General features: G+C 42.1%; 1 protein-coding gene across 1 annotated transcript; it reads right to left on the bottom strand.

Moving 5' to 3' along the window:
* Window positions 1-934: 934 nt before the first annotated feature.
* Window positions 935-16,829, bottom strand: gabra6b (gamma-aminobutyric acid type A receptor subunit alpha6b). The gene is made up of 9 exons (XM_061085958.1): window positions 16,741-16,829; window positions 16,444-16,568; window positions 15,949-16,016; window positions 14,636-14,856; window positions 13,946-14,028; window positions 12,793-12,936; window positions 12,328-12,480; window positions 7,982-8,262; window positions 935-1,195 (listed from the first exon to the last, which is right to left on the bottom strand). The coding sequence occupies exons 1-9, from the start codon at window positions 16,827-16,829 to the stop codon at window positions 935-937; spliced, it is 1,425 nt and encodes a 474-aa protein (XP_060941941.1).
* Window positions 16,830-20,140: the final 3,311 nt, after the last annotated feature.

Genomic DNA, 20,140 nt, shown 5'->3' with positions numbered 1-20,140 from the left:
AAATGCCGCAAGGCAGATAAATAGACTTCAGCTAAAAGTGTGACAGGTGTAGCTGCTGAATCTAAAGTATATCTCACACATGCATGAAAAGAACACGTATGATGAAGACACACACAGACACACGTGCGTACAAACCCTCCAAACAAAAGCTGCTAAACGAAGCCAAGTAAATCTGTAACATAAAACCTGCGAGTTACACATTTTATGTATTTGATTCTGAACCGCGTTATGTGCTTTGAAATGTGGCTTGAATTATTGATTCTTGTGCTCAGAATCTACACATATATTACACTCAGGATCAGTCAAACACACAGTATGTGCCCCAAAGTACTTGTATACAAACTGAAATATATATGTATGTGTATATAGGCTTTCACTGATTACATAAGTCCTGCTTTCCCCTCCTTTAACAATTAATTTTTATTATGTTAAATAATAAGCTTCCAAAAGGGTTTTTTGAAATCATCAACATCCACACCAACTGTGTCAATAAGCTTTGTAGACTTTGTTGTATTCTATGGCTCCAATTTAATATTGCATTGAGCTTTAGATAATCACAGTTACTTGTGTTAAACAAATTCTTCAGGAGTTAAAAGTCTGCCTCTGTTTCATTTCACCCAATTGTCAGTATCAACCCATCTGCTAGGTCCCTGAACGTACAGGCTGTTCTAAACAAGGTCTTCCTATTGGAATAATGGGCTACAACAAAGCTATTTAATGTACACACACATGCAGAAGGTGTGCATATGTTCCACTGTTTCCTGCCTGAGGTTGTGCGAGATTTAAACAAACTAATTATATTCTGTAAGGAGGAAGCTGCACAGAAACAGTCACGCCATCGCCGTCTGACTTATGCAATAAACACTGCCCTTCATGTTCTTTCGTGTACAAGAAAGCAAATGCTGGAATGGGTTGTAAGAACCATGCCATCTGTTCACCTGGACAACTCCATGGTGTCCTTGGTGAGATACACGATCCAGTAGACCAGGTTGAACGCGCCGAACGAAAGGGGGAAGAGGATGCGGGAGTATTTGTCGATGATGCTGGTGCCGGTCAGCATGGTGTTGTCCGGTACAGCTGAGCCCTGCTGCAGGAAGGCCTGGGCATTGACCGGTGGGTTGGGAAAGGTTTTGGCCGGGCGGTCGAACAGCGGAGCCGAGTTCATCCTCTTCTTCAGCACACTAGAGGAATCCACCTAGGAGAGGCACAGGGGATACAAAAACATAGAAACTGTGAAAAGAGGTTTCACATAAAAGAGAATATTGCATGATGTAATATGAGGGTATTAATAATAAAACTGGGGCTGTGCTGTTGTACTCTGACGCTCGTTACGCATTCGCACAGCTGTGAGTCTATCGGTGAGAAATGTGTGCGTCTGCAGAAAGCGACGTCTCGCATAACAATGAGGACCACAGTAATTAAGCTCAACAAAAGGAAATCAATGGGGTTTTTCCCTTTGATTTGATGTGATTTCAGTCAAGCTGCTTCATGAAGATTGATGCAGTTGTGGGAAAGCAAACCAAAGCCATCAAACACAAGAGGTTCGCAGCGTTTTGACACCCGGTTAATGTTGTGCCTCATCAACTTTCAGGAAACCAGTGTGGTCATCGGCACATGGCCGCTGCTCCGATACTTGTAAAACAGACATAGTATGTGTGGAGAGAGAAAAGGAAAAGCACATCAGGGAAATGGGTCGGGGAACAGCGTGCTGCCTGTAGGTATAGAGTGAAACTAAACAGAGAGAGAGCAAACCTCTTTCAAACCAAAGTAATTGTAGAAAGTCTAATATCGACAGGAGGACCACGGAAATAGACCTGACTGTAACTTCTATATCCTTTGATTTGTGATAATGTCGTCAGGAAATGAGCTATACAAACAATTAAAGAGAAACATTACTGAATATATTTATCATGTCCGGTAAGTCCTTATAATTGCAAGACGTACGATTATTCTCTATATTAGTTTTATTTAGATTTTCAAATGGATTTCTTACGGATATTTATGTGCTTATGCTCATTCGGTACATTTGCCAAGGCGAAACCAGAACCATAATTTAGAAATGAACCATACTTTTGCAGAGTAATGTTCAGAGTGTGATTAATAGTTCACCGACTGGTTCAGCCGCACTGTTGGACTCAATTCAGAACACGGTGGATTTTTTTCCAGACTAGAGTCTTGGAGCCAAAACGGATCTTGCGAGATTTGCGTTGGATTTGTCGGGCTACAGGATTACACGCCCCTCTACAGGTTGAGAAACTATTAAACTGTAACAATCCTCTGATGGAGGGGAAACCCTTCCAAAACGGCACAGAGGCCAATCGGAAATGAGATTAGATAAGTCCCTGAGTTCACAGAACTTGAAATATTTTCCGATGTAAGGGTTTCAACCAACAGTAAATGTGCAATTCTGAATTGTGCAGAATGTTTAATAAAAGATTACACTGTTATAAGTTTGACATTTCCTTGATGCTCAACTCATCAGGTGTTCTATAAAAGCTATGTCGAAATGCACAATTCAAAATATCATGTAACACGATAGGTTTGATTATGTTGAGCCAACCTTATTATTCCATTTGACAGTAAGCTGTCAAAAGCATAACCAATGACACATATAACGGAGGAAAAATTCCACATAGAGAATTTATGTTACCTCCGTCAAGGAGTTTATGTAAACACCTCTGTCCGTTAGTTTGTTTGTTGGTTCAGGGAAGAACAAATACAATTTTGGAGCAGATCGGAAATAGGGTGAAAATCCAGGAATTGTATTCCTCTTTAACATTGCAAGATCAGACGTTTTTCAACATTTACATTTTTTTCCCAAGGGAATGATTCATGCACCCCCACTCGCTCGCTATGCATCCAGCGGGGGGGGATCCCCTGCTGTGCTCACACATCGACTTCTCCTACATTTCTAAAGACATTATACACGGAGGTCAGGCGGATAAAGTCGATAGAACCTGCAGAGTGTCTCACTTGGACATTTGCGTTCACACATTCACCTCCTCCGTGCATGTCTGAAAGCAGCTTAGCAACCATGACAAGAGCTGGTCGAATTCAAAGTTTTCTTTTACATCTTTCCTTGATCTCATGATGTTTTAAATCGTGAACGAGGACAATTGGTGCGGAAATTAGATTTTTGGAACAAATACAGAATGTCTTTCTTCCTCTCTGAGTAACTATTGTAATGATATCGACCTTCACTGTGTTGTAGCACTTTGAGTTGCCAAGTGCGAGTGTGAAGAAGAGGGACGACAAAGAGGGAGAGGAAAAACGGAATCTGCACTGCGATTAAAACATTTAGATTTTCAATTCTCTTCAGGCGTCGTTAGTGTGAGACGTTTCTTTAAGGGACTGCAATCATCGGTACAATAATCATATATCTGCATTCTACTCTAGAATAGACACAATGGGAAATGTTTTTGGGTTTGAGTAATAATAGTAAAAACACATTGACAGAGGTAATAGCTGTGAGAGGTGATCTAACAGCTGATCAACCATAGAGTGTGTGCCCTGTGACCCTGAATGTCTCCTGCAGTCGTATCACTGTTTATTTGTAAGGTCAAAGTTAATTTGAGTATTGGAGGATTTGTGCTCGAATAGGAATTTGGCTGCTCTTCAAAATGTCAGCTACCTATCACTGTAATGGTTCCTACACATTGACCGCATTGTGGTGTGCCATGTGGTGTCCTCTGCTGTAGGTATGTACAGATAATCCGATACACAAGCTATTTTTGATAATGAAAACAGGCTTTTTCCTGGTCAAATCCTGCAGGGATCAGCTCCTCTTCTCTTTATCCAACTGCTCTACATTCCGACCGACTTGACCAGTGACTGACGGATGTATGGCCGGTGTTTAGGCGCAAATGTTCACATGTGGAAGCTGGGGAGTGGGAGTGGCTGTGTGTTTATGTGTGTTTAATACTGTGTGTTACACCATCACTGCGCACTACCACTATGCTTTGCATGCGAGTTCACGTCCGTGGGTGTTGAGTGGGTGTACATACGCTTGTGATTGAATATTGCGAGGCGGCGGAGATGGATTTCATGTAAATGTACTATTTGAAATCATGTATTTAAAGCAAGGCAATGAGTTTCCTCAAGATAGCTGCTGTAAGAATATTCACTTGTTGTTAAGGTGTTTTAAGAGAATAATAAAATACACAATAAGTATTAATATGTGTTACATATACGTAGAATCATGTGAAAGGTGGAATGAAACTAGTTGACCAGACCTAAATGTTAAACTCCACTCTTAACATGGAAAAAGCTTCAACTTGATGAACTCATTTATCTATAGCCACTAACTTGCTTTGTAACTTGATCCCATGGAACTGTAACATTTCTAGTGACAACACCTCTTTGCCAAATCAACAAAAAGATTAGGTCACTTAGTGATCCCCGAAGGAAGCATTGGAGAAATATCCAAACAGAGCAGTAGTGACTTCTTGTAAATATAAAACAATTGCCCGGGGGCGAAGTAATTCTTAAGACCAAATATTGGATTTAAACATTGATTCTGACCGGAGCAGATGGAAACACATCTGTTGTTTTATTAAAACAGCTTTTCGAGATGCAAACTGCTGCTGCTTGATAAAGTAAGGTTTTAATTTGTTTAAAATATGTGTAGGGAACACTGTGTGTCTGTGTGCTCTCCGGCAGAGGTCATTAATGATCCTCAGCTTTCATTATTGTAATGTGGAATAATGAAAGAATAATGAAAGAATGGCTCTCAGCAGATTGCAGACCTCCACCAAGGACCAATAGTTCCCTTAAGTTCAAACAAGCTGCAACCTATTTGCACACACTTATACATATCATCAAGATTTATGAATTATTCCCTGGGAAATCAGTGAAAATGTCAGAAAACAAGGTGACAAATACTTCTATGATCCTTCCTGTAGTTTTTGTGCAATCTACCAACAACCCATCAACAGACAAATGGTCTGAGGTGAAAACACAAACCCACGTGCGGCTGCAAGTACGATGCTGAATTAAATGTCAACAGCGATGTTTCCGGAGCTTGAAATTCATTCCATTCATTCAGTCTAATTATGGGGACACTGGGACGCCAGGACAAATGCATGAAAAATCCAAACTGTCCCAATTCAATCAGAGCGCTCCTTCAGCCAGGCAGCGATCACTCCTCTACCTGTGGCTGGGCCAATAAATAAAGTTCCCTTCTTTCTATCGCCCTCTCTTCTCCTTCATTTCCTCCCACGACTGCTTTATTTTCTCTTAATTTCCTGCACCACGCACTCCGCCACCCACTCACACACACACACACACACATAGACAAACACCATCGACAATACACCCAGCCCCCTCCTGCACTCACTGGTAAACAGCCCCTCCCCCTATGCAATGTCTATATTTGATTCACTAAATGAACCATTGAACTTGTGCTGCTCTGAGCTTCCTGGTCCTGTCGTGGTTTTACTTGACAGTCACAACAGGTCGCCGTGTTTTTAGAATCGTGACGGAGGAGCAGCTATTTCCAGCGATACACCATTGTTTTGGGTTTTTTCTCTCTTTCTTTTTTCTCCGTGTAAATGGAAAGTCTTCCCTCCTACATATTTGGTGAAAGCAGTCATTTTTTTTCCATGATGCATCCCTCCCACTCTCTCCTCCTCTCTGTGTAACTTTCCCTCATGCACACACACAAAAACAAAAGCACGCCGGCCCCTCGCGTTCCGTCTCCTCCATCTTCGCTCCACTCAAACGGACTGGGCCAGCTTTCTCGCCCCCCCCCCCCCACCCCCCACTCCCACCCCCACCCCACTCTGCATCAGCGTGGTGGCCGCCCTGCTGCTTGTGAGCCCGCAGTGATCTGCTGGATATTCCCTTAATCTATGGCTCTTACATAATCTGTAGCAACATCGTTCACAGAGCCACTGGCTGTCTCCTCGTGTCACTCTCTGTGGCTATCACACGGTTACAGGGCAGAATAGAGGACCAGGAGAAGAGCGATGGATGATAGATACACCGCGGATGGATGGATGGATAAGACATTGTATAGAGTAGATTGCACGAATGCGAAGGCCATCATTTGCTGCAGATTACATGTGTGCATATATATATATATACGTGCCTGTATGTGTTTGAGTGTGTGCTGCAGATTAAGTGGGGATGTGTGTCCTTGTGTGAGGGCAAGCGTGGATAAAGTGGAGATTGTGTCGTTCCAGTGCGAGTGTGTAGTTACATTCAAGAAAAAAAATAGAGACGCAAAAGAGGGATGGTCAAGAGATACTGGGGGGGTGCAGAGGAAGAGCACAGCAGGAGGTCACATAGATGAGGCAGAAAAAGAAGGATAATGTTGAATGTTGCATTTTTGCGTGTGTGTGTGTGAGGGGGAAGACAGGAAGGAGGGATGTGGGGGTTTGAATGTATGTGATGTAAATGAGATTATGGTTTTCTTTGCACGTGGGATTGCAATGGGAAAAGGAGAAGGGGAGCTGCAGAGGGAGCAAGTCAGAAAGTAGAGACAAGTCACACACAAGTCATGTAAACAGAATCTAAACCCCCTCGTCTGCTGAGTATTCGGTGCTTTGTGGAAATAATACCACGGACACAGCCGGGAATGACCTTCACCATTCGTCCTGAGAGCCACACAACTATCTCATTCATCGGAGCATGTGAAAGAAGCCTTAGAAAAGATTCCAGGACACAAGCAACCGAAGAAAAGAGAGTGATCGTCGAAAACAAACCCAGAGTGAACGGAGGCAAGATTTTAACCAATCGCAGTGTAAAAGAAAATGAACCACTGATTGATTCGATTTGTTTATTTGAAATCTAAAAAGATCATCAGGTGCATGTAACTATAAACTGGAACTTCCACATTCAAGCTGTGAGTTTAAAAATGTAAAACCAAGTGAGATAAGAAATATTAAACGCTTCACATCTCTGATAGATGAAAAATATTCTTTATTTGTGTTTTTATTAATATTTGTGTGTATTTTCATATTTCTTTCAGTAAGAATCGCAACTAAACTTACATCCCAGGCCATCTACGCTCTGGCCACATTTTCTGTCAGTTTATTTTTAACCTCTCCCATTGCAATGATGCTGGTTGTATCAAACATCACATTCCTTCTTTTCTGAGTCATAATTCAGCCAAACTGAAATCAATAATAAATCAAACACACGTTCTAATAGAAACTCTTACAAGTGATTGCAGTGAAACCATCAGCTTCATGTAAAACATCATAAGTCATGATGCAATTTCATCAAAACCCATCAAAAAAGAGTTTTTACACATTAGCTGAAGATTATTTATTTCTTTATTTTCTGTGGATTCAACTTTCTACACATGCGTCAATGTATTCTATTGTACAGGTAGTAATAGATCATTACTCTGACACCAGGAGTGTGGGGGGTAAGCTTACTGACGTTTTTCACAATATGCCTTTTATAATTTGGACATTTTAAGTAGGTAAGTTGTTTTTATTAGATGTTTGTAAGCTCGAACAGCTCAGAAAACGGGTTCTGACGTCATGATGACAAACTTCCAGCCACAGACTTAAAAGCTCTGAGTAGAGTCAAGCTGTTTAGCAGCTTATGTCTGATGTTAGGATGTTAATACATTCATTGTATTGTCAGGTTTTCATAAACTTTCCTAACAGTACTATCAAGAGTACTGAAGCTTCTCAGCTTGTGTTTCAGAACTTTAACAGTCCTGCACTTTGAGGTTTGCATATGTTTGCATATTGAGAAAGAGGGAAAAATGACTGGACTGGCAAATGCTTGGTTTTCTCTATCAAGTTTGGGAATGTGAATCGGCAGCAGGAAAGAAAAAGTTAAATCTGTGGATCCCGGATTTGTTCCTTTTTAGCTTCTTTCTGTTCCTATCATCCCTCTAAGTTCAGAAAACGTATTTAAACTGAATCGGTTGAACATTTGCATCTTCTCCCGGTTCCCTTTCCTAAACACAGAGGTATTACATTTTGCGTAACATGCTAAAACAACAAGTGTGAAACAGACTTACCGAGGAAACGTCTCCGTCGGTCCCCGTGGTCGCAGCCGGAGCCGCAGCTGCAGCCGCCGCCGCCTCCTGAGCCGCCACCTTCATAGCTGCTGCCTTCCGCAGCTCCCTGTTGGCTTGCAGGGTGGAGAAGTAGTTGACGGCCGCAAACTCAATCAGGGCGGAGAAGACAAAGGCAAAGCAAACGGCAATGAACCAATCCATGGCTGTGGCGTAGGAGACTTTGGGGAGGGAGTGGCGGGCGCTGATACTGAGCGTCGTCATGGTCAGGACGGTGGTGATACCTGCAAACAGGGACAGAGGTAAGTGGTCACAGGCAGTTTGTTGGTGGGAGCTTCTATTTCTCTCAAGTTAAATATACATATTATGAATATAAATGCGTTTTTTTTGCAGAGAGTTAAATAATAAAATCAGTATCTACAACATTTCTACTTCTATACTTAAAATCTATAGCCCGAAGGTTGGCTCTCTCCAAATTTCAAAATATTCCTTTCATCACTACGAACAGAGCTCCCCAGGAAACTACAACTTCTTCATTTATTCATTTTCCGTTTATTCTACATTTATATTTATGTGAGATCCAACAAATAACATATAACCTGTGAATAATCTTTCTTTAGAGGCGCACAAAGGCATCATACGCCTGCAGTGTTTATGTTAACTTAGGCCGATTGCCTCTTGGCTCTGAATTCATATTTAATGCTCAGATATGAGTGGTATCGATCTTGGAAGCGGATACGCATATTCTCTGAAATGTTTTCCTCCTGCCCCATCTCTGTGATGGGGCGGAAAAATATCAATGTCTTCTGAACATGGTTCTTAATGTTTCAGGGATGTTGGTATAATCTTTATGAAATAGCAGAACACAATTCTGCAACAATACTGCAAAGCATGAGCAGAGAATACATGGATGGATAGTAGCCGTTTGCAGGAATAATACAGTCACTGGTGTGTGTGTGTGTGTGTGTGTGTGTGTGTGTGTGTGTGTGTGTGTGTGTGATTCTTTCAATCCTGATATATATAACTCAAGGTCTGTAGGACCATTGGTCAATGAAAACCAAAGGCTTGATTGTGAGGGACCGCTGCAATCAGCTTGATTAGGACACAGACTCTAGATGCACACACACACACACACACACACACACACACACACACCACACTGTGCAATCTTACCCCAAAGTTCCTCAACAAAGCTTACAGATACATTTGCTAGCTCATGTTGAATTGTTTTTCCAATTCGTTCTTGTAGAGATATGACATATAATTTTGACAATCAGTTTGCAAATCATTATGCTGCTTTGTGAATCCACGATAACAGGTAAAGTGAATTGTCATAAAATAAATGTTCTTGCAAATTTACAATATTTTAATATTTTAGTGGCAAACAAAAGCTGCAGAATCTTCTTGGAAGTTACCAGTTCAACCATTTTACCAAGAATCACCATTTGCCAACAAACGCCTGTGATCCTTTCAGCTCTGCACAGATTGCAGCAGTGGTAGCACTCGTGCTGCAGCTGCAGTGATACAAAGCTTCATCGGAGGACTTGGCGTGCACTACAGTCGATCATTGACATGTGTGCTGAAAGTTATCAAGTTAAAAATAGCCTTTACAACATTGTGCATAAGCTGTTTATAGTATAACTGGGTAAGCTCTGTTCAATGGTTTATGTCGGGTGTCAGGACATTTCAGCTCTGCAAGGTTTGACCGACTTCACTACAGGGGACGAGAATCTGTTCACATCCGCACTGGCACATCTAACAAAGATCAAATATCTGTAAACTGTCTCGAGAAAACCATCCGGTGAGGTGAGCGCACAAAAGCTCCAAAGCATCGGCTAATATTGTGTTGATCTGTTGATCACATCATGAGCCTATGAGGAATAGAGCCGATAATGCAAGTGAGGAATGATGAAGATTATCGAAGAAAGAAAGAAAGTTGTGGGTTGTACCGGGGGAGAGGTTAGACAGTAAAAAGCATTTTTTGAACTTCCTCTTTAGATGGAGTAAACTAAGCTTTTCAGACGTCTGTAAAAACTTCCTCCGAACTTCTGGCCACGGCAAAGAAAATCAAGCAGTGTCTTTGTTTATAGACTCAAAGTAAAGAAAAGACTGAAGAAAGAAAAACACTGTTTAGATCCACGGCTGTTCATACCTTCTGTTAGTAACTGAGAGTGCTCCACAATATATTAAACATCTTTTAGTCTGTGTTGCTAAAATTCTGTCCTTATTAAGTCAGACAAAGATGCTGACAATCCACATCCCCTTTAATGGCCAATTAACAAAGTACGTATCTAATTCACTTTCATCAAGCTGAAGCATAAGGGGCCATTTAACACTGCTGTCCATGCTTTTACCAAATGTGCGCTGTAGCTGTGCACTTGCCATTAGGATCTCATGGGGGATTTAATGCACCCAGCAATATATCAAAAGCATTTTCCACGCGCCACTTTAGCAGTGGAAGTCAACGACTCTTAAAGAGAACCTCCTCCAGGAGCCCGGCCGGTGCCGACTGTCTCAAGCTCCAGCAGAAGTTAAATGATTGCGTAGGGGAGGAGGGATGAAAAGCTGTCAGGGTGGGAGGGAGAAGCACGAGAGTGAGAAAAGAAAGAAAAGAAGGAACGAGTGTAGGAGGGAAGGGGGATGAAGTATAAAGGCAGGATAGAAATTAAATGCTTTGGGGCATTTATGTGCTTTTATAGGGAAAAAGCAAGGTACAAATTAGGCCACACTCAATTAAGTCTGTGAGACTTGTGCTCAAGGGACTTTGAGCTCTTAGAGAAGTTGTTGACAATCCAGCGCACAACATACAATGGCTTAATGTACTGTCAGGGTCGAGCACATCTATGTAGCTACTTCTCTCCTCTTCTCTTTTCTCCTCTTCTCCTCTCTTCTCCTCTTCTCCTCTTCTCCTCTTCTCCTCTTCTCTCCTCTCCTCCCATCCTCAGCATTAATAAAACTTAGTTAGATAATGGATTTCTACAACACTTCCTGTAACTCCCGGATACTTTAAGAGCACTCTCACAAGACACTCTAAATTTAGACACAAACTATATATCGCAGTTTGAACATGATGCTCTGCCATTTGTGATGACAAATCCAATCTGATTTTGCCTTTTATCACCTCTTCTTAAATACCGAGCATCCCTGGCGTTCACCCAGAGCTCCTATTCAACGACAGCCAATCCAGAGATAAAGCCCTTTTTTTTATCGTAAATCCAATATTGAGCGAAATGGAAAACAGCAGGACGAGTGAGGTTAATGCGTTGCCACAGATGCGCTTGCCACATGGGGGCCTCAACTTCCACGCTCACGCTAATGATTGGTATCTCTTCGCCGAAGAAGTGCGCAGGTTAGCCCGAGCGCTGGCTGCCGTCCAATCACAAGTGCAGACCACAGAACCGTAATCGACAGGGGCCAGAAGTGTCACTCTGATCAGCTGCAGCTTGTTGGAATTTAACACGTGCGGAATCAAAAGTGTTTTCAACGGCCTAATTTGACCCATTTTTTCCCTCCTTTGTTTTCGTCCCAGTCTTATTTGTCTACCTCTTTTCTCGTAGCCTCTCTGTCTTTGTTCAGTGTCTCTCACACTCGCCACTCCTGAGGCTAGAGCTTGGTGGCAACTGTAGCGTGATGTAATGTGAGCAAGCGGAACCTGTGAGTGCTCGGAAGAGGGCCAAGTAAACATCCTCCCCCTCTCGGCCCTTCCATGACCAATTTCAAAAAGGGACATTTATTCCCAATTAATTCAGCTCCACCACAGTGGAGGAGGAATGGAGATAATGAGGAGAGGTTAAAACAGACGGTGATGCCTGAGTCGGTCTTTGTTTTTTCCTGCAGGAGACTGTATTTTAGGGGCCAATCTGTGTGGTTTTAAACCAATCTGCAGAAAATGCAGAACTACTTTAAGTTTCCCAAGCTAGAGTCACAGGGAGGTCAAGCAGTGGGTGGGGAGTCGATAAATAGAGAGATATTTTATTCACATTTTGGATACATGCAGTAAAGAAAGTTGAATTTAAAGAGCTTAAAACTTGTTGAGCACAAAGACTCATGCAACTCTTGCTAGACACTTTATTCTAATGGGTTGTGTAACACAGTTTTGAGCATTCTTGTTCTGTTTAGTGAACCGACTTGATTTCCCCCACACTATGCTACTCTTTTAGGTGATTGCAATCATGCAAAACGGCAACTGAAAAGACCGTTTTGTTGCAATTACCATTTCACCAGTAATGCACTGTGCAGTGCGTGTTCTCATCCTCGCTTTGCACTTGAGACTTTCGAGAATAGGCCTGTAACTTGCAATGGTATATTTATAGACCATAATGAGTACAGTGAGTTTAAAGAGAACTTACCGAACACAGTCCGAGCTGGAACTGATTCCTTGTTTATCCAGAAGGAGACTTGGGCCAAGATAACGGTCATGATACAGGGAATGTAGGTCTGGATCAGGAAGAAGCCCATCTTCCTCTGTAGGTGGAAGTGGACTGTCATGATGACATATTCACCTGAGAAAGAAAACAACAAAGACATGTGATCAAACATTGGAAAATAGAAGGACTGCCCCAAAACCTTTTTTTAAATGATGCTGATTAATTTATAACCGTTTCAATATTACAATAATTTGCTTTCATGTCTGAGTTATGTATTAAAAACTTCACATCTTTTTTTGTTGTCATCACAAGTCATCATATCACATAACCTCAGAAAAACCTGAAACCAGTCAATGGTGTTCACAATATCATCACAACAGCAACGTTATTGTCTCATTAAATACTTCACATTGGACCTGCAGAGAACTTCCTGGAGTGTTTTCTCACCTGTGTTGGACTTGAGCATCTCGCTTGAAACCGTCTGACCAATCAGGTCGTACTGCAGCAGACTGGAGGATTCCTGTGGCACCTCCACGGAGGAGAGAGGACCTTTCTTCCACGTGTACACAATCTCACTGATGGGGTAAGCATCTGGACGGGGGGATGAAGAACTGTGTTGAAATCATTTCATTAAAGAGTTTGTTCTTTATTTATTATATTCACAGCTGCAGAAAACCTTTGCATTTGATTGATTCAATCATTACATTCACTCTTTTGTTGGTCTGGTTCTCTTCATAAATATCGGATGACCAGGCAAAGGATTTGTTGGTAACACCAGATAACACATCCCACTTCTAACTGTGGAATTAAGAAGTAAGTAGGGGAAGCATTCAATTACAACCCACATAACCTATTCTTACCATTTAATTGAAAAAAATAACAATTACTAGGTTCCTCCTCCATCATTAAAGGTAAGCTACTGTTGATCTACTTTTGCTGGTTTGTTTAATTATTACATTAATTTCTTTCTCATTCTTACTCCTCAGGTGAGATAAGAAACTTTCTATAATTATGCACTTGAGGACAGTTTGTTTGTTTTTGACTCCACGCGACGTGCACCTTCAGTCGATTATGCTTGGCAGGGTCACATCTTCACCTGTTTATTTCATATCATACAATGCAGTCTTGATAATAAATCTCTACAGTGTGCATCTAATTATCTTACCATGATATATACCCTAATAAGGATAAGGTACTTTAGCTGCAATACTCTGCTTAAACACTATATGAGCAAAGTTTTTTTCACCATATTTTACCCTGTAGAAGTCTAGTATTTACATAAACAATTTATTTATCCCTTCCACTAACAGGCCCAGTTGTTTTTCCCTTGTTCCCCCATGGTTTCCTTCTACTGTACCTCGTGAGCTATTGTTTTTGTACCTGATTAATCCAACACTGTAAATCCGTGGATCGTATTACAAAGTGTGCATTGTGTATATATTTTTTTTTTACAGTTCATCTAATGCACCCCGTGTGAAACTTCAAATTAAAATCTTCCGAAGTCCTGTCAGGCCGTCAGTTAGGCAGTGACAGCGTGATCATTTGATAGTGACACCATCTGTCAGAGCAGTGAGGCTGAAGGGAAAAAAAACAAACTCACAACTCCCAAACTTGAGCGGGCAGGCATGGCCGTCCATCGGGAAGTTCATCAGACGCATCGGGCACTCTGCATTTATAGTTAATCTGTCAGAATAGATACGGGTTGAAAGACATGTTTGATTCATATTTGATTCACTGTTACCGCATTGGCTAAGAAATGATATGTTTTAGAACTGGATCCAGGCGCTTTGGCACAATGGCGAACACATTGTGCCACTGAACCAGAGACTCAAACCAGAGGTATCTAAAAATTGGAGGATTACTATGTAAAGATCAATATGTAATAGTCATTATTGTTATACTTCTTTCTGAAAGGAAACTCAGCACCTCTTGCAAAAGGTTACTAAATAAGAAAGTTAAGAATAAGGATTGAACAAAGCTGAACTAAATCAAATGTTTTAAAGCAAAGTAATTTAATATATTAATCTAATTATTTGAGAGAAACTGATTCTGTGCCATCAGTAACTCCGGGGACGTGGTTTTCCTTTTGGAACAAACTGGAGTCCTGTTTGTTTGAATTGCTTTCCAGGCCTGTTTTTTTCAGATGGCACATATCTTGTTTTTTTTGGGGGGGAATGGCCCTCCTCATTTCTTTTAATGTCTCGGATGCTTGTTTGTTTGATTTGCTATCCAGGTCTGTGCTCTGTTCCGGTGTTGGCTGGGTTTGGAGCTCACTGTCCAGCACTGTTACCTCATGGTGTACAGGATGGTTCCGTTCTGCATGATGCGGAACAGCTTGTTGGGGGTGGTCATGTTGTGAGAGATCGACCTCTTGCCATTCCGGAAAAAGGTGTCCGGCGTCCAGATCTTGCTGACCATCAGATTGTTGAGCCGCAGGATCTCAATGGGACCCTCGAATTTCAACCGCTCGTCGATCCACGTCTGACGAAAGAACACGTCCATGGTGTATTCCTGGAGGGACGAAGCATTTGTTTACTACTATGTGAACCACTCCTACCACTGGTGCTGCTCCTGCCGTTACTATCTCCACTACCCCCAGAGCGAATGGCAGATGGGTTTGTGAGCCATGGTTTGCTGGAACCTGCTGAAGAGAGCACTGGCAATGTGATGAGGTTTTTTTTTTTTTTTTTCTATTTCTGGAATGCTTCTATTATTGCTGCCAGTACTAGGGACATTTTAAAGTTAGGTTTATGCATTTCACAATCAAGAAATGTTACTTATTTTAAGAGCTGTTAAAATAGTGATTTTTTTAGATATTATGTGGGAGACAGACTTCTTCATAATAGCAATTATAATATGTGGTTTTATAAAGTTTAGTAAGTTCCTTCAGAAGATGATGCAATTTATACTGAAGCTCAAGCCTAAGATATATTTATCTTCTATGTTTTTATTTTTATTTTTATCCCTTATTATATTAACTACCAGGTCTAGAAATGAACCGACTGAATCATCTGATTGAGGTTGTGGTTGTGGTTGTTAACTATGAATGTAGATGACTTCACGTACAGCGTCAGCATACAGTCAACAATACCATCCTGGATGCTTTTAGATGAAATGGAAGCTCCTGCTGCTCTTAAGAGCCTTTTACACGCCTCTCTATAGAACGGCCACCAGCGTATCACATGGCCGTTCAAGTAGGCTTTAGATGCAATGAAACAGTATCTAAAGCCTAAAGCCTAAACAGTGTCGAGTACAACAGACGTACAGAGTTCAGCCTATCCCATGGCAGGAGTAGTCGGCCTGTCCTATCCCAACATCAGCCAGATCTCTCCCTCTCAGACGAGGGGGGGGGGGGGATTGTCAGCCAGATTAAAGTCCTAAGCTGCACTAATGACATCCTGCCCAAATGCTGGAATAATGAAGGCTAGGGTGACTTGAAGCTATATGAATTGAATCGCAGGGGAATCTGTACATAATGTCTTAAGTGTGTTGACGCGGACTCTGTAAACCAGTATTATAAAATCAAATGTGTGTACAGTAAGTGCACGTCAGTTTAGCCTCTGCATCCCGTATCAGTCTCAGAGGTCAGAGGGGCTTACGTACCATCTCGACATCTGACACTGGTCCAAAGCTGGTGACAAAGATGTCGGTTTTAACCTCTGTGACTGGACCTACAGCAGAGAAAAGGGAAAGGTTGCTTTGGCACAGAAACTAAATACAACTTTGGATTGAGTGGGTTATCATCTAAAATCAGGCATTATTATATTTTATAAAAAAAAATACATATAAAGCAGTTAAAGCTATATTGAATGTGCAGCTCATACACAAAGAAAAAATGCCACTGCAAATCACATTCATTTACAAACCTGAAAAGAACATGGCAGTGACAATAAGTAGACATTTTTTGTTCACTTGTAATTGTGTCATAATTGTGTTATAAAAAAAACATGTAATTATAGCAGCACAGAAGCCAAATGGACAATGACGCACACAACTGCTGGAGTCAAACTTTATCCACCAAAAAAAAAAGGGTGCTCTATTCAATCATGCTTGAGGTAACATTACATAAATAGTGATCTGACTCGGTCATTAGCATACCTCCAAATCCAGGTCGCAGTCTGTTGTCATAGCCATCCAATAATCTGTCCAATATACGCGTGATGTTATCCAAATAGATGTTGGAGTCACCGTTAGGACTCCCCCAAACACCGCTCGCACTCAAACTAAAGTACACAACGCACCGATGGAGAAAATCACGTCAGCACATTAGAAAAAAAAACAGTTACAGAAAAAACAAAGAGTTTCTCCAGCGCACATTCATCCACGGTCGTTTGGTCGCCGTGCGTAAAAAGTGAGGAGAGAACATGGAAGGGAGAAGAGTTGCCTCATACTCACCATGACAGGAAGAAGCAAGTTAAAATGAGAGCCATGCCTCGCAAACACCCCACGACGAGAAATCCCTGGTCAACTTTTAAAATCAGCATGGTCCATCATTTCAAAAGCATGATTGGAGGCGAGGGTCGCTCTTCTTTGGAGTTGTGAACCGTGCGAGGAGGATATCGCGCCAGTCCAGCACGACTTGACTTCCCCCTCTAGTGCGGTTGCGCCCGCCTCAGCCTGAATCCGCTCAGTTGGAAAAAAAAAAAGAAAAAAACCCTGAAGAGTTTTTAAGAGAGTGAAGAGGAGGGACGAGGGGGGGGACATTCACGTTAAGCGAGGAAGGGGTTTTCTTTTTTTACGCGCACAAGGGTCTCTGGTGTCTCATATTTGGAAAGAAAAAAATGTTTGTGCTTGATGGAAATATTGACGGTTTTACTGTGCGTGTTTGATGAAGAAGGTTGTAAGGGAGAAGCGATGAAGAGGAAGAGAAGCAGAGAGGGGAGGAGGCGAGGGGGGGGGAGAAGCTTGTGCAAATACAGGAACATCATATCAGTGGACTGTGGTGACACTTTGAATGCAGTGTACTTTTTGAAAATGATTTCAGCCGTGGCAGCTGTTGACACCTTTGTGTGTGTGTGTGTGTGTGTGTGTGTGTGTGTGTGTGTGAGAGAGAGAGAGAGAGAGAGAGAGAGAGAGAGACAGAGAGACAGAGAGAGAGAGAGAGAGAGAGAGAGACAGAGAGAGAGAGAGAGAGAGAGAGAGAGAGAGAGAGAGAGAACAGCGATTTGCAATGCAGAGACAGAAAATTGCTACTAGAGATAACACATGATGAACTATGATTCATATAGTGGTTGAGTGGAGTGGGCGGTGGATACATTTAGTGCAACTTCAAACTCACAATATCTATAGAGTGAGAGGGGGGGGACAAACACACACACACACCACAATGTCAAAAGTCAGCTGTATCCCCAGCGACACCAGTTTTTCTCTGTTGCACAAACACAATAGGAGAAATTGCATCATTTTCTCCCGGTGCTCATTAGAGGCGAGCCGGCACAGTGGCACATCCAGCAGTGAGCCTCGGCTAACGGGTTGCGACACCGAGCCAGAGCAAATGTTAAACCTTGTCAGCCAAGTACAAAAGTGGATTTGCTTTTTCAGTTGCTGTGGTTTAAAGGTTGGGGAGGGAAAAAAAACTGCTCCCATGTTCAATTATCAGCCGAGGAAAAGGTTGGCGGACAAATGAGAGAACAGGCACGTAGCAGATCTTTTGTGACTTAAAAGATCATTTTAACTCTCGTGCTAAGGACAACGCACCGAACCCCAGCTTGACCTTTCAGCTGGAGAAATAAATAAAAAAACATTAGAGCAATAGGGAAGAAGAGTCGTGGATCCAGTGTTTTCCGGCGTTGCAACTTCAGGGAGCGTTTTCTCTTTGTTATGTCTCCATTGATCAATGAACTAGAATACTTCATTCCAGCACAGCATTACTTTTTCATTATAAGTGGTATCATAGTCATGGTATCAATAATTCACGCGAGGGAAAGAATATAGGATATTCTTCTGACAGCATTAAAATGTGAAGAATGATTACGCAATCCACCCCATAAACTCTATTTTCTACTCAAAACACAAGTTATATAATGATCTCAAAACTACGAGTCAAATCGCGGATCGCTTTAACTTGAAGTGAATCGATTCTCGCTGTTTTTTTTTTGCTGTCCCGTGGCAGATTTATCTCTAAAATCACAAACAACACAGCAGATTTGCTCAAGTACACAGAAGGTAACCGGAATCTGTGTGTTTTATCGTGTTCGACACAAACAGAAGAACATATGTATTCCTCTGAGAAGTCGGTGAAATCGGATGTTATGGTGCAACACTACAGAGGAGCTGGACGCTTTGGCCTGTTGTTCAGGGACTAAGAAGCTTCATGAATCCTTGTTGGGTGTGCTGGGGATTAGACCCAAAGATCGTTTGATATTTTTCTTCTTCTTCTGTATTCTCAGCTGGCCATCCGGGTAGTGGAGGCAGGAGCAGGAGTAGGAGTACAAGAGGCAGGTGTAACATTATTTTAAATAGCAGTGTCGTGGGAATAGTGGAAGTGGGAGACACAGTAGTAGCAGTTGCAAAAAAAAAAAAAATATCATAGTGATGTTACGTGTTCCTGTAAAAAAATATTTCTACATTACATCATTTGATATTTGACCTTAATGCTGTGATCAACTTGATCTCGTCAACTGTGAGGTCATCTCATCTGACCGAGCGCGATGCACTGACCATGAACGGCCCCTGACCGGACTCACTTAGCAGGCCACTGGCCGAGGATGAGTCGCTGCTAGAACGAACCTATCCCGTTCATCACTGGTACAAATGTGCTTAGCATGCTATGCAATGGCAAACACACACACACACACGCGAGCAGAGGCACACACACGCGTCCACAGAGTCACACACACGCGTCCACAGAGTCACATGGCACAAACAGGAGTCATTAATCCACCTCTATAGCTCTAAGAATAAAGGCACGAACGCACCTAAACGTTATTAAAGCCTGTACAACATTCAGTGAAGCAACATTCATCTCTACTTTTCTTTAAATGAATCATGACTTATGAGTCTGCACTTGAATACATCTCCCTGTGCACTTGTCCGTCTGTTTACCCAGCGTGAGTTTAGTTGAGTATTGTCCTCCATGTTCAGGTTTGCAGGCTGATTAATTGCCTGACAGGCTGGCTAAACGGCCAGTTGATAAAAAGGCTGGCTGAGTACCTGAATGGCTGGATGACCGACCGACTGACTGACTTATAGACAGCTATTAAAATCGAATGCCCATCTTCCCTGACTGGTTCACTGTCTTCCTGTACACCGAGCCTTGAAGGAAGCCAGCTCCCCAGTCTCCCGGCCAATAAGTACAGCACAGAGCCCAGAAGCAGATGGCTGCACTGGCTCAAGCCGGAGCTATGGAAATGCCAATGATTATATGAGAGAGATATGAATCCTGCAACCTGAAAGTCGGTGGAGACGATGCCCGGCTCAGGTGACTCTTTCAAGTCCCGTTTATGTTTCTCCTGCCACAGCCAACATGTTCCAACATCTCATTCTCTCCCCAGCTCGTACCTGCTCTGTAATTGGTCATTAGGGTTTTAAAGCCCATGTCAAGTGAACAATGTTAAATTATGGTGGGCCATTATATCTAATAGACATTATTTCCACAAAATATAATCGCCGAGCCATTCGTTAGACTTAAGGTCTGCAAAGAGATGAAAAGGCGCGGTGATTGTGATGGATCACAATTAGCTACGCTTCGCTCCTCGAGAACAATTCACCTCGTATTCCAGGATGGGTAGCAATTCAATTGCGTCAATGCAGGAAGCACAATTACTTTGGGAAGATAAGGGAACATACTTCGAAA

The sequence above is a fragment of the Limanda limanda genome, chromosome 14 (assembly GCF_963576545.1).
Source record: "Limanda limanda chromosome 14, fLimLim1.1, whole genome shotgun sequence".
Taxonomy (NCBI): domain Eukaryota; kingdom Metazoa; phylum Chordata; class Actinopteri; order Pleuronectiformes; family Pleuronectidae; genus Limanda; species Limanda limanda.
Note: the sequence above shows the minus strand (reverse complement) of the source record. Positions and strands in the feature narration are given on the sequence as shown.

Coding starts and splice junctions, on each gene's coding strand:
- gabra6b (XM_061085958.1), bottom strand. CDS start 16,829: ATGCTGATTTTAAAAGTTGACCAGGGATTTCTCGTCGTGGGGTGTTTG. Junction 16,017..16,443: donor ACTGCGACCTGGATTTGGAG/GTATGCTAATGA, acceptor TCTCTGCTGTAG/GTCCAGTCACAGAGGTTAAA. Junction 12,481..12,792: donor GATGCTCAAGTCCAACACAG/GTGAGAAAACAC, acceptor TTTCTTTCTCAG/GTGAATATGTCATCATGACA.